The sequence below is a fragment of the Macrotis lagotis genome, chromosome 2 (genome assembly GCF_037893015.1).
Source record: "Macrotis lagotis isolate mMagLag1 chromosome 2, bilby.v1.9.chrom.fasta, whole genome shotgun sequence".
NCBI classification, from domain to species: Eukaryota; Metazoa; Chordata; class Mammalia; order Peramelemorphia; family Peramelidae; genus Macrotis; species Macrotis lagotis.
The window spans coordinates 139626448-139647389 of NC_133659.1; the positions used below are offsets into that span (position 1 = coordinate 139626448).

Genomic DNA, 20942 nt, shown 5'->3' on the forward strand with positions numbered 1-20942 from the left:
ATACAAGTCTTTCCAGGTTTTTCTGAAATCTGCCTGTTCCTTATTTCTTACTGCAGAGGAATATTATATTTGCATTCATATACCACAACTTTTTCAACCATTCCCTAATTGATGGGCATCCATTCAGTTTCCAATATTTTGCCATCATTCAAAGGGCTTCTATAAATGTTTGCACATATTAGATCCTTTCCCCTTTTTTTATGATTTCTTTGAGCACAAGTCTAGTAGTAGTAGATCAGAGGCTATACACAGTTATTGCCTTTTGGACATAGTTCCAGATTGCTCTCCAGAATGGTTACATCAGTTCATAATTCCACCAACAGGTGCATTAGTGTCTCAGTATTCCCATCATCTCTCTAATACTTATCATTTTCCTTTTTTTGTCATATTAGCTAATCTGATGGTTGTGAGATAATACCAATTTGCTTTTCTCTAATCAAGTGATTTGTAGCACTTCTTCATATGCCTGTAAATGGCTTTGATTTCTTCATCTGAAAGGTGCCTATTCATATCTTTTGACCATTTATCAATTGGGAGTGGTTATATTCTTATATATTTGATTCATATAGATAGATAGATAGATAGATAGATAGATAGATAGATAGATTTCAACTTTTTGAGAAATGAGGCCTTTATCAGAGATACTTGCTACAAAGATTGTTTCCCAGCTTTCTGACAACTCATTTGAACTCAGATCCTCCGGACTCCAGGGCCAATTCTTTATGCGCTGCGCCACCTAGCTGCCCAGAGATGTTACTCTATACCTAGTTTTTGTCCTGTTTTCCAGTTTTCCTAGAAATTTTTTATCAAATAAATTCTTAACAAATAAGTCAAAGTGAGTTCTTACTGAGGTCTTTGGGTTTATCAAACCACAGGTTAGTATGGTCATTTGCTACTTGTGTTCCTGGTCTATTCCACTACTATATATATTTTTTAGGTTTTTAGGTTTTTGCAAGTCAAATGGAGTTAAGTAGCTTGCCCAAGGCCACACAGCTAGTTAATTATTGTCTGAGACTGGATTTGAACCCAGGTACTCCTGACTCCAAGGCTGGTGCTTTATCCACTACGCCACCTAGCTGCCCCCACTACTATATTTCTTAGCCAGTACCAGCAAGTTTTGGTGATTACTACTTTATAATATCTTTTGAGATCTGATATTGCTTAGGTGACCTTACTTTGTATTTTTTTAATTAACTCCTTTGATATTCTTCCAAATGAATTTTGTCATTATTATTTCTAGTTGTATAAAATACTTTCTTCAGTTGTTTAATTAGTATGACACTAAAAAATAAATTAATTTAGTAGAATTATCCTTTTTATTATATTAGCTTGGCCGACCCATGAGCAATGAATACTTTTTCAGTTGTTTAAATCTGACTTTATATGAAAAGCGTTTTGTAATTGTGTTCATCTAGTTCTTGGGTTTGTCTTGGTGGATAGATTCCCAACAATTTTATATGGTTAACTGTTATTTGAAATGGAGTTTCTCCCCTCTCTCTTGCTGCTGGGCTTTGTTGGTCATATAAAAAAATGCTGATGGTTTGTGTGGATTTATCTTACATCTTAAAACTTTTCATATCATTTTTTAGTTGATACTCTAAAGTTCTCTAAACTATTATATATCATCTGCAAAGAGTGATAGTTTTTCCCCCCCTCAGACTCTTCTAATTTCTTCATTTTCTTTTTCTTTTAAGTTTGCTTGGAGTTATGCTAAAGCACATGATGTTTCAGCTGCCCTTTCCTGAGGCATGTGGGGTATTCTGCTGGGACACTTAACTATTTTGTACTTTGTTCCCCCTTTTACTTGAATGAGACAGACATTTCCTGATGCTCTTGGGAAATTTCTTGGGACAAAAGATTGCTTCATCCCATCATTTTTACTGGTTCTGCTATTCCAGGATTTGTTTTGGTGTGCTACAGCTTTGCCATCTTGCTCCCAGAAGTCCCTGCAATATATTATTTTGTTTGAAGTCTCCATGAATAATTGGACTTAGATAAATAGTTGGAAAAGAGTTGTTATGGTTCAGTTGTTTTTTTAGTCATAGTGGACTCTTCTTGACTTCACTTGAGGTTTTCATGGCAAAGAAATTGGAATGGTTTTCTATTTCCTTCTCCAACTCTCCTTACAGATGAGAAAACTAAGGCAAGCAGGGTTAAGTGCCCAGGGTCACATAACTGGTAAGTATCTGGGGTCAAATTTGAATTCATAATTTTATAACTTCAGACTTCATTTGCTGTCTTAATATGTCATAAATTTTAAGACTAGGAGTGAAATTTTTTTCATAGTAAAAGTTATTTTAATATAGCACTGAATCATATCAGATTATAAACATTAATTCTAGACATGTATTGTCAAGTCAAATATTTATGGGCTTTAAAAGCCAAACAAGATTTTATGTTTGCTTGTATGGTCAATAGGCCATGTAGATCAATAGACCATACATGGTAAAAAATGAGCTTTAGAAATACCATTTTGGCTGCTGAGTTTCACATAGCTTTTTGAACTCTCCTACCTAGAAGGGAAATCAGTATCATATCTAGATTGTAGATTTTTATTTTGCAACTGGAGTAAGAGAGGTAGCATAGTAGATAGTACTGGACTTGGAGTCAGGAAGACTTGAGTTCAAATTCTATCTCAGATGCTTAATGCATTTGTGACTCTGGGCAAATTACTTAATTGATCTCATCATCAGTCACTTCATTTGTAAAATGGGAATGAGAATATTCTTTCTTCCTTTCCTTTTAATGCACACACCTTACTCCTTTGGAATTTGTGTTGCTTATTATCTTGTCTATTCTTCCCTTTCTCTTTATCCTCCCTAACCCCACTTTCCTGTTTATTTTCTTGCTGTTTATTGTATCTATACCACAGTCTATACATGGGGAAGAGGAGGGGGGGGTGGTATTCAACCTTCTTTTATCCAGTTCTGATAAAAGTTTAGTTCATGGTATACTCATTGCTCTCACCCCCCCCCCCCCCCTTCTTTTTCCTCCATGTTTGAAAATTACATCCCTTTCCCTACTCTGGGAGATAGTGTTGTCTGTTCCCTTCTTCCTTTCTTCCAAATGAGGATAATAATGACACTTCTCTTTCAGGTATGGGCCACAAGTATAATTTCTTTAAATTCTTAGAAATTTTTCCTGTTTAGGTTTCTTTGAAAAAAATTGAGAGACAATTTTCTTCCTAACATTAATTGGTCAAAGGACAATTGATAGGCAAGCTGCTTAAAGAAAGTTGATTTTTTTTATCTTTTTCATGTGCTTATGCATCCTGTTTCTTTTATTTTAATCTGAACTTTAAAATATAAGAAATGCTTCCAAAATTATTCTCAAAATAGTGGGCTAGAGGTAAGAAAGAACATTACAGAATTTAAATGTAACTTCAGTGAGCCTTTTCTGACTTATAAAAGTAATGTCTTTACTCTTAACAGTTGATTTTGTTATATATGATATTTTGTTTTAGCCCTTTATCTGATAATCTTGTTCCTCAGGCAAGCCAGGACTCATTCCGGATTGAATATGACACCTTTGGTGAACTCAAAGTCCCAAGTGATAAATATTATGGTGCCCAGACAGTGAGATCTACATTAAATTTTAAGATTGGAGGTGTAACCGAAAGGATGCCAGTAAGTAACTTTTGAAAGATTATTATCATAATTTATCATTTGAAAGATAATAAAGCTAATAATGCTAATTATTAGCATTAATAAACTTAAGATGATTAAGATCTGCTTCTCCCCATTCAAATAAAAGAATTTGGAGTTTTATAAAGATTACTATGATGGCTGAACAAATTGTGGTATATGTATGTGATGGAACATTATTCTATAAGAAATCATTAGGTGATTTGTGAAGGAGAATATTATCTGTATCCAGAGAAGGAACTGTGGAGTTTACATGAAAATAAAAACTTATTTTCAATTTTTAAAAGTCATCTTATGTATTACATAATTTTGCTATCTCTAATGTTTTCTTTTTTCCTTTTGGAACTGTTTCTTCTTTCAATGTATATTCAATTTTGATATGCATATCATGGATGCAGATGTAAAGACTATCAGATTACCTTCTTTTGGGGCAAAGGAGGAAGAAAAAAATTGTAAAAACTTAAAACTTTGAAATAAATGATTGGTAGAAACTACCATTATATGTAATTGGAAAGTATATAAAATATGTAATTAAAAAAGGATTAATTTGATTTTTTTTACGTATACATAATGTTGTCAAGAATTAGAGAATTTCAGAATTGAAATCTCAGGCCCTTAGAGATGGGAATGCATCATAGCATTGGACATATCTATGCAAAAGCACGTTGTCAGAAAATGAAATGTATACAGTAAAGTTTTTTTTTTTTTTTTAGGTTTTTGCAAGGCAAATGGGGTTAAGTGGTTTGCCCAAGACCACACAGCTAGGTAATTATTAAGTGTCTGAGACCGGATTTGAACCCAAGTACTCCTGACTCCAAGGCTGGTGCTTTATCCACTACGCCACCTAGCCGCCCCAACAGTAAAGTCTTGCCAGGGTGATACAAATAAAATGGAAGATGATTGGAGGAGGAGATTAAGTTAAAATAAGACTGGATAAATAGATGAGAACTGAATCAAGTGAATGGAGATTTTATTTTATACTAGAGACAGTAAGTAACCAATATAAAGACTTGATTAAAGAAAGGGATGGGGTGAAATCAGAAATATAAATATATAATTTTATTAGCACTGTGAAGAGTGGATTGAAGGAAAGAAACTGGAAGCCTGGGAACCCATTAGGAGGCTAAAATATTATTTAAAGGAGTAATGAATATTATGAGAAATTTTTTGAAGTCTTGACCTTGATTGGCAGCTGTGTGAGGGAATGGGTGTAAGAGTTACTTTGGAGATGAAATTGATGAGACTTTACAGTTGATTTGAGAAAAGCAAAAAAAAATCAGAATAACTAAGTTGCAAACTTCACTGAAAGGATCAGCTCATCTTCCACAGGAAAGGGAAAATTGAGACAAGGGATAGATTTAGAGGAAGGTATCAGTTCTTTGTCATGGGACATCAAAGTGCTATGGATGGAGCATTGGCTCTGGAGTCAGAGAAATTGGGCTTAAATTTCAGGTTTGCTCTTTAACTGTCTGGAAAGATAACTGCTCTGGGCCTCAGTTTCTTCATCTCTCTAAAATAAACATTGAACTAGATGTCCTCCACAGTTCCTTCCAGCTCTAATTCTATAACCCTAGAAAAAATTCACCCAAGTGAAGAAGTTAATATAAAATTTAAATGGTGAACTACATTATAAATGAAATAAGGAGACAATGAAGTTACAGCTGAATGGAAGAATGTCTTATAGTTGCTCTTTGCAGAGGGCTGTAAAAGAGTTAGAAGATTTGGCCTCATCATGTGTCCTAGCAAAATATTTCCTGAGGTACTTAAACTTATCATAAGCATAAATAACAAGACCACCCCAAAGCTTGTATGAACGTCTCTTGCAGGGGATGAGAGGTTCAGAAAAGCCCCAAACATGTCAATATATATATTAATATTCAGTGTGTATTTTGATGGTTTTAGGAGAGATTCATGAAAAATATGTTGGAAGGTTATATTCATTATTAAGAAATTTAAAAAAACTAAAAACTAATAGATTATATTACAGTTGCCTTGAATCTATATATGATGACTACCCTCTTTTAGAATAGAAATGGAAAACATTGGACAGGGTGAGCACCAAACAGAGCCACTAAAAGTGAAATTGGCCCATGAAATGACAGAGCCACTAAAAGTGAAATTGGTTTCTGATGTTTGTCAATATGAAGCCAAACCATGACTAATTAAAGTAAACATCAGCATCTCTCTGCATAAGGAGAAAGCTGAAACAGGAAAAGAGACACCTGGACAGATACAGTGGCACCAGGCCTTTGAGCTGTCCCCAGACTGGCTTGCTGTGCTCCTTGTCTCCATCTCCCCTTCTTTACATCTCCAACTTTGAGCCTTGCGTCATGTAAGATTGTGCTCATTGATTCCCATGGATTACTTCACTGTTGTTATATCCCTATCCACCAGAATCTCTTTCCCCTGCCCACCAATGCCCTAGAGATTCTGGCTTTCTTATTAAAGTCCAAGTTCCTTAAAGTCAGAGATAACCTTGCCTTTCTGTCTTTTAATCCCAGCATTTACTATGATGGCTGGTACACAGCGAGCTCTTAGTAAATGCTTTTAAATTTATTCATCCAATCTATTAAATAAAAAACTATTAGTATCAAAAAGTGAGAAAGAAGATAAAGAAAAGACATTGCTTGCCACTGCTTATCACTGTTTCCTACAGAAATTTAACTGATAGAAAGCAATCATCACAACAGGGAGCATAAAGCAGCTAACAAGTTGCCCTAGCAAATAGTTTCTTTGAGAAGAAACATATAGCAGCCAAGGGAGCAGCAGTTCTGTTTATTTATTTATTTGTTTACTCATACATCCATTCATTCATTCATTTTCCGTGTAAAATAGCACATTTATTTCCCATTTGCCTTGCAAAAAACCTAAAAAATGAAAAAATTCAAACAAAAAAACCAAAATAAAATGAAAAAATGCAGTCTATCACCCCCAATTCACACAGCATTTAATTTGTGCTAGTATATACTTAAAATTCACAAGGATTTCATTTGTTTTAAGAATGCTCACCTGGTTATCTTTTAAAATAAACTTTATCATTCGTTTTCCTGTCTTTTGTTGTATAATCTGTTTTATTCTTTATGGTACTTTATGGTATTTGCTGCTTGTCGTGTCCACAACCTTCCGAAATAGAGCCATGAGACTTATTTGCAAACTAAAATCCCTTGGAATTTATATTTCTTTCTTCCTGAACTATACTTAACTTTATATTTCTGCCCAGACTCAACTTTTTCCACTTTTGCATACAAGTCAGCTTGCAAAGAATATATGTTGATTTAACTCGTAGCATTGTATCAAATTCTTCTTAGAGAAATTCTACCCCCTTCATCCTCAATAAACAGAATTGGTGTATAGATTATAATTATTGTCATAGTGATCTTTTTGTTAGTACTCATCATTACTACTCCCAATTTGCGATGATCAAATGTCCCATGAAATAATGTTTCTTATTACTTTCTGACAAGTGATTAAAAACTGTTCAGGCAATTCCTTTCTTCCCCTTGCCAAGAAATACCAGTGAGCCATCCATCCATTTAAGCAGCAACTTCCTCTTTCCTTCTGGATTTGTTTTTAGCAACTCTGAATATTTTGGCTTCTAATTTCAAATGACAATCAAATTATATAGTATCCTGCCATCATCCGCTTCTGTGTGGGATGCATCATGAGGTATCCCATAAATTCTTTTCATCATCTCATATTAAAGTTGCTGCAGAAGATGAGTAAAGATTGTTACCACTGAACAGAGACTCTTTCTCAGGTAGTTCTGGGTCTCTGGACATTTGCACAGGTAGCAGCTGCATAGCATCCTCATCCAGGCCTGCAGCCCCATAGAGAGCTGTCCAGAACCACCTGGAAACTCAGCAAAACAAGGTGACCTATCAAGGCCCTGAATCATGTTATATCATGTAATAATGATAATGATGATACTTAATATTTATATAACACTGTAGAGTTTGCAAAGTGCTTTACAAATATTATCTAATTCCTCACAAAAATCCTGAGAGTTAAGAGCTAGTATCAACTACATCTCACAGATGAGGAAACTAAGGCAGATATGAGGAAATAGAAATGACATTTAGAAAAAAAATTATAAAGATCACCTGGACTGAACAAGGTATATCCCCAGTTAGCTAGAAGACATGTCTTCTGACAACAACAGTCTGTGGAAAACATGATTTTCAACATTCTTGATAAATGGACAAGTGAAGAAAAATCAGATTTACACCACCCCACTCAAAAAACCCAGTGAACAAGAAAATGGCTTCTGTCCCATATATCTGTTTTCCTATCTTGATAACATCTTTATGAGAATGACCACGGACATATCAAGAAAAGCATGTGGAAAGAGAACAGTCAGGCTTCATAAATAATTTTTTGTGGTAGACTGAATCTTGCTTGAGTCACAAAATTTAGCAAATATAATAGAAGTTACAAAATCCTACTATGTGATACTTTTCTTGATCAATAATAGCAACGAAAAATGTATCTCTTCTCCAGCAAAATATCTCTTGCTTATGTTTAATAGTATCAATAATCCATTATAGGGATGAAAAGAGGAAACTCAGTTCAAAGACCTTTGGACTATCATCAAATTATAAAATACTACAAATATATTTTTTGAGATGTTTAACTCTAAAATTACTGTCTTAAATGGAGGCTAAATGGAAAAAGGATCTATAAATGGTGGTCATTCAGTTGCTCTTATGGTTGATGCATCAAATATATCAAGAATTGATAGAACCTCACAAATAATTAACTACTATTCAAACTTGGTAGAGTTATAAAGAAAACCTATTACCTATACTATGACATTGAATTAAGAAGCAGAGTCTATTGAATTTGCTTATCAATATCTTTGTCTCAGATAAGCATTGCAAATGAATACTGACTTGGCTGAACTGAATAAGAGAAAAAGAAATGGAATCTTACATTTGGAACATTACTCTGTTTCTTCCATTGTCTTCTCAAAATAAACTTCCTCTTTTAAATATCAATCTTCCTGGAAGTGATATATGAAAACTTGAAAAGGAGAGAGTCTCCAGAAAAGATTAAGGCCAAGAACATCAGAAGTTATCAAGAAATTAAGAAAGATAAGGTTAAAGAGAAGACCAGAAAATTTAAAAATTAAGAAATTTAGAAATTAAGAAAATTAAGAAAGAACTGTTCCAGATTAGAGGTGAAATCAAAATCCAGATTTTAAACTGTTGAGTTATATAGGAAATGCAAGAGTAGAGACAATACATGTAGATGGCTTTTTAAAGGAGTCTTTCTATGAAAAGGGAGGTGAGATAAGGATCATAGTGCAAGGGAATAATAAAACACCATTTTCAAAATCAAAACTGTGGGTCGATAGAGATAGATGCACAGTGGGCACAAAAAGATATAGGATATTTCTAATAAGAACTTGTTCATAAAAAGTTGCATAGAAGATGTCATCTGGGAAATGTATGATCAGGAAATGAAATGGGTCAAGTCATAAGAGAGGGGTAACAGATGGATAGCTTAAAATGTTCAAAATATTAAAAGATCTAATAGAAGGCCTACAGTATGTTGAATATGCTCTCTGAAGGATTTCTGGAAGGACATAAAAAAGAATCATGAGGATGACTTGAGTTTTGTACTTTTGTGGGGAATAATTACTTTAATAAAATCAGTTATTAAGGTATACGAACAACTTTTTGAAGGAAATTTTCTTATATTAAAATCTTTTTAAAAAGGCAATCATATTTTGCATAATCTGGAAATAAGCTCATTATGATGACCTGTCACTGATTTTATACTAACTTAATCTTTATTTTCTAAATACATTTGAGATTATTTTACTATCAATTTTATTACCAGCTCAGTTTTTAAACCTGCATAACCAATAAACATAATGTGTATTTTGAGAAACATTCTAACTTTAATTACAGATCCCAGTCATAAAAGCCTTTGGCATCTTTAAGCGGGCAGCTGCTGAAGTAAATCAAGATTATGGTCTTGATCCAAAGATTGCTGGTGCAATTATAAAAGCAGCAGATGAGGTAGGAGGTGCTAAATATGTTTCTTTTGATAATCAGACCTATACTAGACTCTGAATGATTTTTTTTAATCTGTGTAGATTGGGTGGAAGACTACAGTAAATAAGAAAAAGTATTAAACATAGTAGTTAACTACCCTAGAATGAAAAATAAGTATGATATTTTGTATTTAATATTGTTTTAAAAATTTTTTTAAATCTTTTAACAGGTCATAGAAGGTAAATTAAATGACCATTTTCCTCTTGTGGTATGGCAGACTGGGTCTGGAACCCAGACAAATATGAATGTCAATGAAGTTATTAGCAATAGAGCAATTGAAATATTAGGAGGAAAACTGGGGAGCAAGGATCCCGTGCATCCTAATGATCATGTCAATAAAAGCCAGGTTAGTATATAGTTTAACTCTTTTCCTTTATTGTAAAATGAAGAGAATGGGACAAATTCCTTGGAAAATAAAAATTAAACTTTTTTAAAAACAAGTAAGTTTTATTACTCATTTCTTTTAATAAGAACACATTTCATCAGTACCTTTTAAAAAATTAGTCTTGATTGTATTTTTCTCAGATTTCCTGGAAATCATTTTTTTTTGGGAGAGGAGATAAAACATTTTGCTAAGAAATTCCACTTCTTGAAGGAGTTCTAAAAACATTGAAAAATAATGTTTTTTAAGTCAGAGGCAGTCAAGATGATAGAAAAACCTGAAAGGTTTTAATTGAAGTTAGCCTTTTCCCCCTGCTTTTAATATGATTCTATTAATCAATTAGTATTTTTTGCTTTTGTAAGAAAAGGTGCTAATCTCTATTGCAAGAAGGAGTTTCCTTTGTCAGTGAAATCATAGATCCAATCATAGCTCCAGTTGTCATTTAGTTACTATTTTCAAATACCTTACTTTTTAGAACTTTACAAAGGAAGCTGCTGTGTTTCTTTTGGAACAGATTTAGAAAGAGATGTGGGAGAGATGGAGGGAGGACAGGAAGAAGTTATACTATACTTCTCCCTTCCCTTTCCATTTCAATATTTTCTCTCTTCCTCTTGTCATTTGCTTTGATGGGCTAGGAAATCACAATTTTTGGTAAATTGAGTATGTTTTAGGAGCAGAGTATATTTTTTTTCTTTTATGTGTTATTGTTACTGATATAAAATTGATAAATTATTTACTGGGATTTTAAAATAGAATACCAGTTAAAATGGAAATGTTATAAAATGACTAAGTCATTTATATACTACTCATCCTCACCCATACATGCATATTAAACAGCACAAGTTTTTTTGGCTCAAAAACAGACTTCAATACAGATTGGAAAGATTTTTCTTTAGTGATGAATGAATTGTAGTTATCATATTTTTTGATGAATGAAAATGGGCACATCAAGTATATTAAATTGAAAAGCCCACTCTTTTTCTCAGTTTTGCATTGAGTGGGTCTAGAAAGACATCTTTTTTAAAAAAATTATTTAGTTTGTATAAACTTAGGATATTTAAAAGAAGCTTTTTTTAAATTAAACATTAGCTCTAATTTTTAAAATTTAAGATTTTTATCTAGTACTTTTTAAATAAAACTAATACATAGACTTCAACTGCTCTTTGTTTCTTTGATATGGTCTGTTAAATACTTAAATGTTAACTCATTTCAGATCTTTTTGTTTCTAGACTTTATTGTAGAACAGATGAATCTTAAATTGAATTAGATAAAGACTTTAAAAGAAATCGAAACATGTGACTCAAAAAGTTGATAACTAGTGAGTAGTACAATAGGAGGAACACCAGATTATTCTTTATGTGTTGAACTTCCACCACTGATTAATGTTAAATGTGGATAAAATTTTAGGTCAGCTTAGATTTATAAAGTTATACATTGTATTTCCTCAGTAGCTCAATACTTTATGTATTTTTTTTTTAAACAGAGCTCAAATGACAGTTTCCCCACAGCAATGCATATTGCTGCTGCAACAGAAGTCCACCAAGTTTTATTACCTGGACTTCAAAAGCTTCATGATGCTTTAGATGCCAAGTCTAAAGAATTTGCCCAAATAATTAAAATTGGCCGTACCCATACACAGGATGCTGTTCCACTTACTCTTGGGCAGGTAAGAAGTTATCAACAACGAAAAATGTTTACAACTTAAGATTTGCAAATGCATTGCATTACTAAGTTATTTTGTACTACTAAGTTATCACTGTATTTAAGTTAACACTATTTCAGAGACTTGGTTTTTATACAATTGATTCTTGTTCTTACGAAGTTCTTAGCTATTAATCCATTTGCTATTTGATGCATTTCCATGATCTCTTCCTTCACTGAATAAGTTTAAAATAAGCACACATTTTATTTTGATTACTCTAGGTAAATTAGTTTGTGTACTATTCTGGCCAATTGTGAAAGTATAATTACTTTCTGATTTGCCAGTTATTTTCATTTAACTTCAAATATTTACTTGAATATCTGCTGAATGTGAGCAATACGAAAGTATAAAGCATGAGTTTTTAAGCTTAAAATAATTTAGAGGTTAGAATCCTGATTTGGATGGACAAGATACTTAACTGCTTTACCCCTGTGTTTCCTCATCAGTAAAATAAAAAGCCTTGATAAGATGACCTCTCTAAGATGTCTTCTTGCTCTATATTCCATGATTCTATGATTCTGAATTGCTACTCTCAAAAGGCTTATAATCTAATTAGGGAGAGAACACAAATTTAGATATGTACAGATATAATTCACCATATAATAGCATATATCAGATGAATAACTGGATTATAACCTACCTTTCAGAAGTTCATAGGATGAAAGGAATACATATTAATTGTGAAAGTTTCTTAAAGGACTTTTTCCCACCAACAAGATGCTGCTAAGCAGTAATATATGAGAGAGAGACCTCTAAGGTGTTATTCCAGTTCTTTCTTAATCATGGTATGTGCATGGCAAATAGTAATCACTTAATGAATACTTGTTGACTGGTGCACCAGCAGAACAGAAGTTCTGATAGGTCCTACCTACCAGAAGGATTTTGAATGTAGGTAGGTTTGTTACTCTCCAAGACTAGCTTAGCTAACTGTACAGAGGCTCATTACCTGAAGGTGGGTCACCAGGTAGTGAAGTTTTAGCTGCAGGGTCTTATAAAAATTTTCTTCTAAGTTCTAAAAGGGTTATAATCTACATTGTTAGAGTATGTACCCATGCCAGTGAAATTATGGATCCCTTAAATTTTGAAGTTGTCTTTAATTTGATTAAAGTGAGATCTAATTCAAGTGGCTTGTGAAGAATATGTTTTTCTTATGTGTCAGATATTGAAAATGCCTGCATTAAAAACTCCTAGTCTGTTAGACCATTATGCTTTTTTATCAATAATCATTATCCATGTTTAAAGGTTGCCACTACTGTCTTCTTTGCTGGAATTCTTATTCTCAACAGTCTTTTTATAGATGATTGCTTGTGAAAACAATATGCATTTTTTGAAATACTGTAGTGAATTTAGCAGATATGCACCAAAGATGAGAGAGTTTAAAATGGCTTCTATCTCCATACAGATGTGGAACTTCATTCTACAACCTTGTCAAATTTTATATGTTAATTATAATACTTATTGAGTATTCATGCTTGTCTGTGTTAGTTCAAAGATCAAAATATTTGAAAGGAATATGATGGGGGTAACTTTTAGTAGTTAGAGAAAAAGATTGCAGATTCAAACTAAATATTTTTCCTATAATACCAGTTTATGACTTTGGCCTAATTTTTAAAGCCTCTTTCAACTATAAAAATGTGTCCAGACTCATCACTTACTTTTTACTAATATATATTTAATAAATTGACACTGGCCATATCTCTGTACTCTGCTTAGAATCTAGTTTATTTAAAGCTTAGTTCAAGGCCTCCTCAAATATAAGACCCTCCCTGATTTCCCTACTTTCCCTCTCCCCCCAACTGCTAATACTACTCTCTGGCCCCAGATAACTTATTATATATGTATTTATATTTGTATGTTTCCCCCAAGAAAGTATAATCTCCTTGAAGTTAAAGATTTTAATTTATCCTGTGTCTAGCAGAGAGCCTGACACATTCTAAGTGCTTAAATGCTGGCTACTTATTGATTGATTTGTTTAACTTAGAGTTGAATTAAAATTAAAATTAATTTTGTAGATATAAAGAAGATGATCATGATTTAGTGGAAAGAATATTAGATTTGCAGTTAGTTGACCTCAGTTTGTTTTCAGTGCTTCAATTTCCTAATCTATAAAGTGAAAGAGTTTAAATAGAGGATTTCTAAAACCTTTTTCCTGCTCAAAATCCTGCAGACAATCAGGTTATTTGTTTTGTTTTCAGTTTCCTATGCCAAGTTTATTTTTGTTGTCTGTACCATGACATTTTAAAATAATTTTAGCAGTGAATTTGTTCCACAATGTAAGAAGTCTTAGACTTCGCTCTCTTCTTCATTAAGAAAAAATTCTTTACTGATTGAAATAACCAGAATACACTAAATAAGATTTGGGTATTTGGGTAGGTAAATTCAACAAAGTTTGTTTGACCACCCCCCCCCCCACGCCACACACATGCACACACACACACACACACACACACACACACACACCTGTTATGGTTGACCACAAAGCATATTTGGTATTTATATTATATTGTTTTTGCCTTGATTTCTCTGTCTTCAAAGGAATTTAGTGCTTATGTTCAACAAGTGAAATATGGAATGGCAAGAATCAAAGCAGCCTTGCCGAGAGTATATGAGTTAGCTGCTGGAGGCACTGCAGTTGGCACAGGACTAAACACTAGAATTGGCTTTGCAGAAAAGGTGGCTGCAAAGGTGGCCACACTTACAGGTGAGGGAATGAATGTGGGAATGAATATTGGCTTATATTATATTATTCTGGGTGGTTATTGTTTTTGCTTAGAGTATTATCAATGTTTAACATTTTTCTTGACTGCTTCCTAATTTCAAGTACTGTTAACATATTAAAGATATATTTTAACCATCTCTGAAAAATATTAATGAGAATTCTCTTCAATTTTTTTTCTTCTTTTTATGAGTATTTAGAAAATTTAATTAACATCTACTTGTGGAAACTACATTAACTCTTAGAAAGATTCATTTATATTTCTTATACAGATTTTTTTTGTCCAAGTTTCAAAGAATGGCACGTTGATAGAGTAATTTGGAGTTCCATTTGTTTTGCAAATGTTTTAGACACTAGTTAGTAATTGCTTAGTTTCTTCTCTTTTCTCATCTCATATTTTAAATTTCCTTTAGAGTGTTATATCTTCCATCAAAGAACAAAGAACTCTGTGAATTTACGCTTTAAAATTATGTGTTCTGTTGTTATTACTATGCTATTCTGTGACAGGCAACATTAAAATCAAAGCCAGTCTCATAAATGAAAGGAATAAATAGTAACCTTATGATATATTTTTAGGAATGTAGAAAAATCCACTTTATAGATAATATTTACGCCCCTTCTTCTTAGCTTGTCCATCCAAGCAGCTCCAGAGAAATTTTGTTTTAAAATGCAAGAAGTATTTGATGGGTTGGGGAAGCTGTGGGGCATGATAACTCATGAACCTATTATTATTTATAACAGATTCATTTATCATATTAGTAGTGTTCTGAGGGAAGGACATTTATTTCAGTTCAGTTTTGAGGGAAGAGCAGGTTAACTGACAGGGATTAATTCCAAGGTGAACCCTGGACCCTGGATGTCACCAAGTACCCGAAAAATGCCTATAACCAGTTTTGTTGAAACATCTAGCAAAGCATTCTTTTTTTTTTATTATTATTATTTTATTAAGGTGATAGGGTTAAGTGGCTTGCCCAAAGTCACACAGCTAGATAATTACTAAATGTCTGAGGTCGGATTTGGACCCAGGTACTCCTGACTCTAGAGCTAGCCAACTAGCTGCCCCGAAACATCTATCACTTCTTTAGCTGCTTGAAATGAGATGATTATCTAATAATTTTGAGATCTTTGTTCTGGTCAGTTTTTGACTTTTTAAAGAAAAATCACATCTTGATTTATCTTGTCCATGCTGATGAAAAGGATATTCCATCTTAAATCATTATTTTTTTCCTTCTTAGGTTTGCCTTTTGTTACTGCTCCAAATAAATTTGAAGCATTGGCTGCTCATGATGCTCTTGTTGAACTCAGTGGAGCCATGAACACTGTTGCTTGTAGCCTAATGAAGATAGCAAATGATATTCGTTTTCTGGGTTCTGGTCCTCGTTCAGGACTAGGCGAATTGATCTTGCCTGAGAATGAACCAGGAAGCAGTATCATGCCAGGTAACAAATGAGTGGCAAAATTGTAGTTTGGCTTTTTAATTTGTCTTTTTAGTGATTTAGATTATTTAAAGTGGTAACCATGTAATTCAAAATATGATGAGGGAAGAGATGCTTAAAGTTTCTATTAGACCATTGTTAGGATTTGACACTTTGAAGAAAGACTGTTCAAAGCATTTTATTCATTTACTTAATTATATTAGGGAAAGACCTAAAAGTGCTGAAAGTTTCTAATGAATCATGGTGAAACTTAGCAAAATGCCATATAAATTATTTATTGAAATTTCTACAACACCAAAAATGAAACAATCTTCATACATTTGTGGAAGCCAGGAAACTGCCTTGTAAATAAATGTATAAGCTACTATGACCCTTAGCCATTGAGTAACACCTTAATCTAGCACTCTTGTGCCCTTTGCCTTGGGGAAATACTGTTTGAAGCCACTGACCATGTTTGATTGTGTTACTGATTCTACACTAACATGAGCTCTCATCTTGATTATATATTTTATTTTATTTCTTCTCCCCACCCCCCACCCCCCTGGGAGTTTTGCAAGGCAATGGGGTTAAGTGACCTGCCCAAGGTCACACAGCTAAGTTAGTATTAAGTGTCTGAGGCCAGATTTGAACTCAGGTCCTCCTGACTCCAGGGTTGATGTCTTATCACTGTGCCACCTAGCTGACCCTTGATTATATATTTGGAAGCTTTTAGAATTACATCTAAATTTTTTTCATTTTAAATTATTTGACTTGGAAAAAAAAATTCTCACAACCAATTTCAGATAACCTGTCTGGTGAAAGATATTGTTGTTCTATGCACATCAAGAAGTGGAGACTGAAAGACCTGAATTTAAATCTAACCATAGACACTTATTAGCCATGTGACCCTGGGAAAGTCATTTAACCCTGTTTGCCTCACTTTCCTCATCTGTGTGTGAAGGTAGAACTAGGTAAGTTGCTAAAAATAAAAATTTTTTTTAGGTTTTTTGCAAGGCAAATGGGGTTAAGTGGCTTGCCTAAGGCCACACAGCTAGGTAATTAGTAAGTGTCTGAGATCAGATTTGAACCCAGGTACTCTTGACTCCTGGGCCGGTGCTTTATCCACTGTGCCACCTAACTGCCCCTAAAAATAAATATTAAGGGAAAAGGTTCAGGGAAGGCTTTTCCTGTTGTAGTAGCATCTGAGTTGAGTTATGAATGAAGAAGGGGATTTCAACAGAAAGGTTAAGGAACCTCTTTGAAACATAAAGGAGGAATGTAACATGAGCAAAGGCATAAGAATGGGAATAGCAAAGAAGATAACAAGTAATATAATTATTGTCATGTTAAAAATTACTCTTTCATTGATAGCATTTTTCCTTTTCTTTTCAAAGGAAAGGTGAATCCTACCCAATGTGAGGCTGTTACCATGGTTGCAGCACAAGTAATGGGAAATCATGTTGCTGTTACAGTTGGAGGCAGCAATGGACATTTTGAATTGAATGTTTTCAAACCATTGATAGTAAGTTTTAAGTTTAATCTGGTGACAAAATCTCAAATCTTGTTTGAGGACCATATTTGATTATTTAGGACCATAATTGATATGCCTCACCTGTTTACTTTTATTCTGTAAAACATAACAAGATATTTTGTGAAATTCAGTATTTTAAGGATTTTTGGTTTCATCCTTCTGCATTTTCCTTCTACCATTATGCATTGCAATCCTTCCATATGTAGCAGACAATTTTCTTGAATTTTTGAAATCAAAACTATCACCTTGGGCCTTAAACAATAAATATAAATCTATCATAGGACATATAGTAAGACCAAAGCTTAGGTGTACTTGCCAGGGTTTATGTTTCACTGATATGGCATTTGAGAAGCTGGAGCTATTTTGATACTATGAACTGGGATTGTAGTAGAACTCTAGAGATTCATGAAAGATACCATTGTGTAAGCGGAGTTGTAGGTCTGTTTTGAATATCTGGCTTGGATGTATTTAACCTGATTATTCCCAAAAGATTCTGTCAAGTTTAACAGCTTGACACTTGGACTAGCAGCATCCAGACATAATTGAAAAGAAAAGATTTTTACCTTTTTGTTCCCTTCCTCCCCCAATAATTCAATCAAGTGCACCCCCCCAAATAATCCAGAGTAAATTTTTTCTTTGATTCCTTTCTCCTGATGTGTTTGCTGTTTATTTTGTTTGCCTGAAGTTATGAGGAAATGGACCAAGATGAGCTTTAATTCATTTTGCTGCAATAGATCTGTGATCCCAGTTCAGATTGCAACCTACCCCTGTCTTACCCATCCATTCTTCACATCTTCCTATAAGTTTGTCCACTTGGTAGGAAATTATGTATAATGCCTATATATAAATTTGTAAAAAATTTATGTATAAGATATTATTTATGAAGCATATGGCCTAGATATTTAATTTTTTTTTCATTTTTGCAGATTAAAAATGTCTTGAATTCAGCAAGGCTTCTGGGGGATGTATCAGTTTCCTTCACGGATAACTGTGTGGTTGGAATTCAGGCTAACATAGAAAGGATCAACAAACTAATGAAAGAATCTTTGATGTTGGTGACAGCTCTTAATCCTCATATAGGTAAGTATTGAGGGGAAAAAATGTACAATTATAACTCTTAGGTCATGATTTTAAAAAGAAAGGAAACAAAATAGCAAATGACTTTTGAACATTATACTTCACTAAACACTCAAAATTTTGTGTTTAACTAGTGATTGTTAAGTTAAATCTGGTATTTTGAAAATGCTAAATTTATTGGTCAAAATTCTATTAAGACTTCAATCAGATTTTTTTTTTAATGAAACAGCTTACTGAACTTGGTTATAAACTTTTTATGTTAATTTTATCATAGAGGAATTCACTTGGCTAACATTTGTGGAAGGATAATTCCAAATAATGCCTGGTTGGAAATGTCACTAGGTGGCACTTGTTCTCCATTAATTAATAACTAGATGATTGGCGATGTGTATTTTTGTTTGATATTTATTTTGATTTTTTAAAAATATATTAGCTTTTGTCTACAGTCATTTCTTCAGAAATTGAATTTTAAAATACTTTCTTCTTTTCTTATCTGTAATAAAATATGTAAAACATGATATATGGACAAGCCATATAAGTCTTACCAGATACTTCTATTTTTGACTTTCATGAATTTTGTGTATCTAGAAAGAATGTTTTCTCCCTGATGTGTTGTGACTGGGGGAATTTAGAAGTTTTTTTCATAATAATGAACCTAATTGTAGCATTTTGTTCTGAATATTTGTATCTAGATTACTTGTAAATATTCTCATCTTTATAATATTGAATTAACTTAAGCTGATTATATATTCATTTGATGTCAACTTAAAACTAATTTGCAGAAATAGGTTAGGGTTAGGCTTCTCAACCTAATCTTGTCCATTATTTAAACACTGTTACAGTAATGAGATTTGTCAGTTTTAACATTCTCAAACAATTAATATTATGTTCTTGATCTCACAATCATCTGTAAAATTTGACATTTTGGAAGCTACTTTGTATTTTTATAAGTCTCAACATTTGTTTCTTCAAAAACCTAGTTTGTTTTACACATTTGACTTTTAGAATCCAAGGGTTTCAAATTTTTAAGTGATTCCCAAATGTAGCCCTAATCTCCTGATCACTCCATTCCCACTTTGATTACCTCCTGCTGAATATCTCTTGAATGTCTCTTAGAATTTTCAAACTCAAAATATAAAAGATTCAATCCATTATCTTCTCCTGGCAGGAAAAGTCCAAAGAGAGTCAGAAGTAAAGTCCAGAGAGGAATGAAAACATTTAACCTAAAAATAAGGGTTCTAGAAGGAATCAGCCAATAAAAGAAAGGTTCTCCAGGGATGAAAACTATCTTCACATCTACTAGGGGAATGACTTTTGGTCTTATATATTTATATTAGTTGTCTATATATCTTAGATAGCCTATCCTTATGAGAGAGATTGGATTCAAAGATTTTTTTTCCCTAGTTGAACTCAACCTAGTTGAATTCATTTTGTTCATGTTATAATTTTTACTGTATGAATCCATTTTGAATTTATTGTAGAGTATCTCAGGTATGGTGTTAATATAAACCTACTTTTTAATCTTAACTTTTTCAACTTTTGCAACATTTCTTGTCAAATTAAATTTTTTCCTAGTTAAATTTTGAAGTTTATCAAACACTTTAATTATTGAGTTTAATTATTTTTAATTCTTCATTGTTGCCTGTTTTATTGATTTATTACAAAATACCAAGCATTTTTAATAACTACTGCTTTATCAAATAGGATCAGAAATGTTATTCTTACCTCCTTTGTTATCATTTCTCCTCTCTGTTTTCCTTTAATATTCTAGAAATGATACCTTCAAATAGGTTTTTATTTTGTTTTGCATAGCTCTGTAAAATATTCTTTTTTTATTTGTATTGGTTTAACACTGACTCAATTAAATAACCCTCTCATTATTTTGGTGTTGATTTTTTATTTCCAGATAACTAAATTTCCTTTTACTTAGTTTATTCTTTATACAACAAAATATTCCTTTAAAAAAATAGATAGGGATTGAATAGTCTTTGGTAGACTGACTTCGTATATTTTATTGAATTTGTAGTTATTTTGAATTTGATTTTTCTATTATCACTCTGTGAATTTTGCTATTTTATAATAATACTTTTAATTTTGTTAGTTTATTTCCTAATCACCAGCTTTTCTGAAGCTATATTGATTGCCTTAGTTTCTTTGCTGATCCCTCGAATTTTCTAAATAAACTTAAGTCTTTAACAAATAAGAGATTTGTCTCCCTTTGCCTATTTACAAATGAATATCCATTAGAAATTTTCAAAGAAAATCTTGGCAAAAAAGAATATAGCAGCTCTCATCCAGAGTGCCTAAATTTGCCTAATTACAAAGTATTTTCTTTTGTTATATTTCCTCTTATTAGCATTTCTAAGACTGTCAAGAGTTGGCCTTGACTTCTGATTTTACTGGGAAGGCTTCTAGT

General features: G+C 32.8%; 1 protein-coding gene across 1 annotated transcript in view; it reads left to right on the forward strand.

Annotated features, from left to right (window-relative positions):
- Positions 1–20942, forward strand: part of FH (fumarate hydratase) — a 29721-nt gene that overhangs the window by 4498 nt on the left and 4281 nt on the right. The window contains exons 2-9 of the mRNA XM_074222916.1: positions 3492–3626; positions 9557–9667; positions 9873–10049; positions 11569–11751; positions 14323–14488; positions 15739–15942; positions 17313–17440; positions 18376–18529. Of these exons, the coding sequence (XP_074079017.1) occupies positions 3492–3626; positions 9557–9667; positions 9873–10049; positions 11569–11751; positions 14323–14488; positions 15739–15942; positions 17313–17440; positions 18376–18529 (1258 nt within the window). The remainder of the gene's footprint in view (positions 1–3491; positions 3627–9556; positions 9668–9872; positions 10050–11568; positions 11752–14322; positions 14489–15738; positions 15943–17312; positions 17441–18375; positions 18530–20942) is intronic.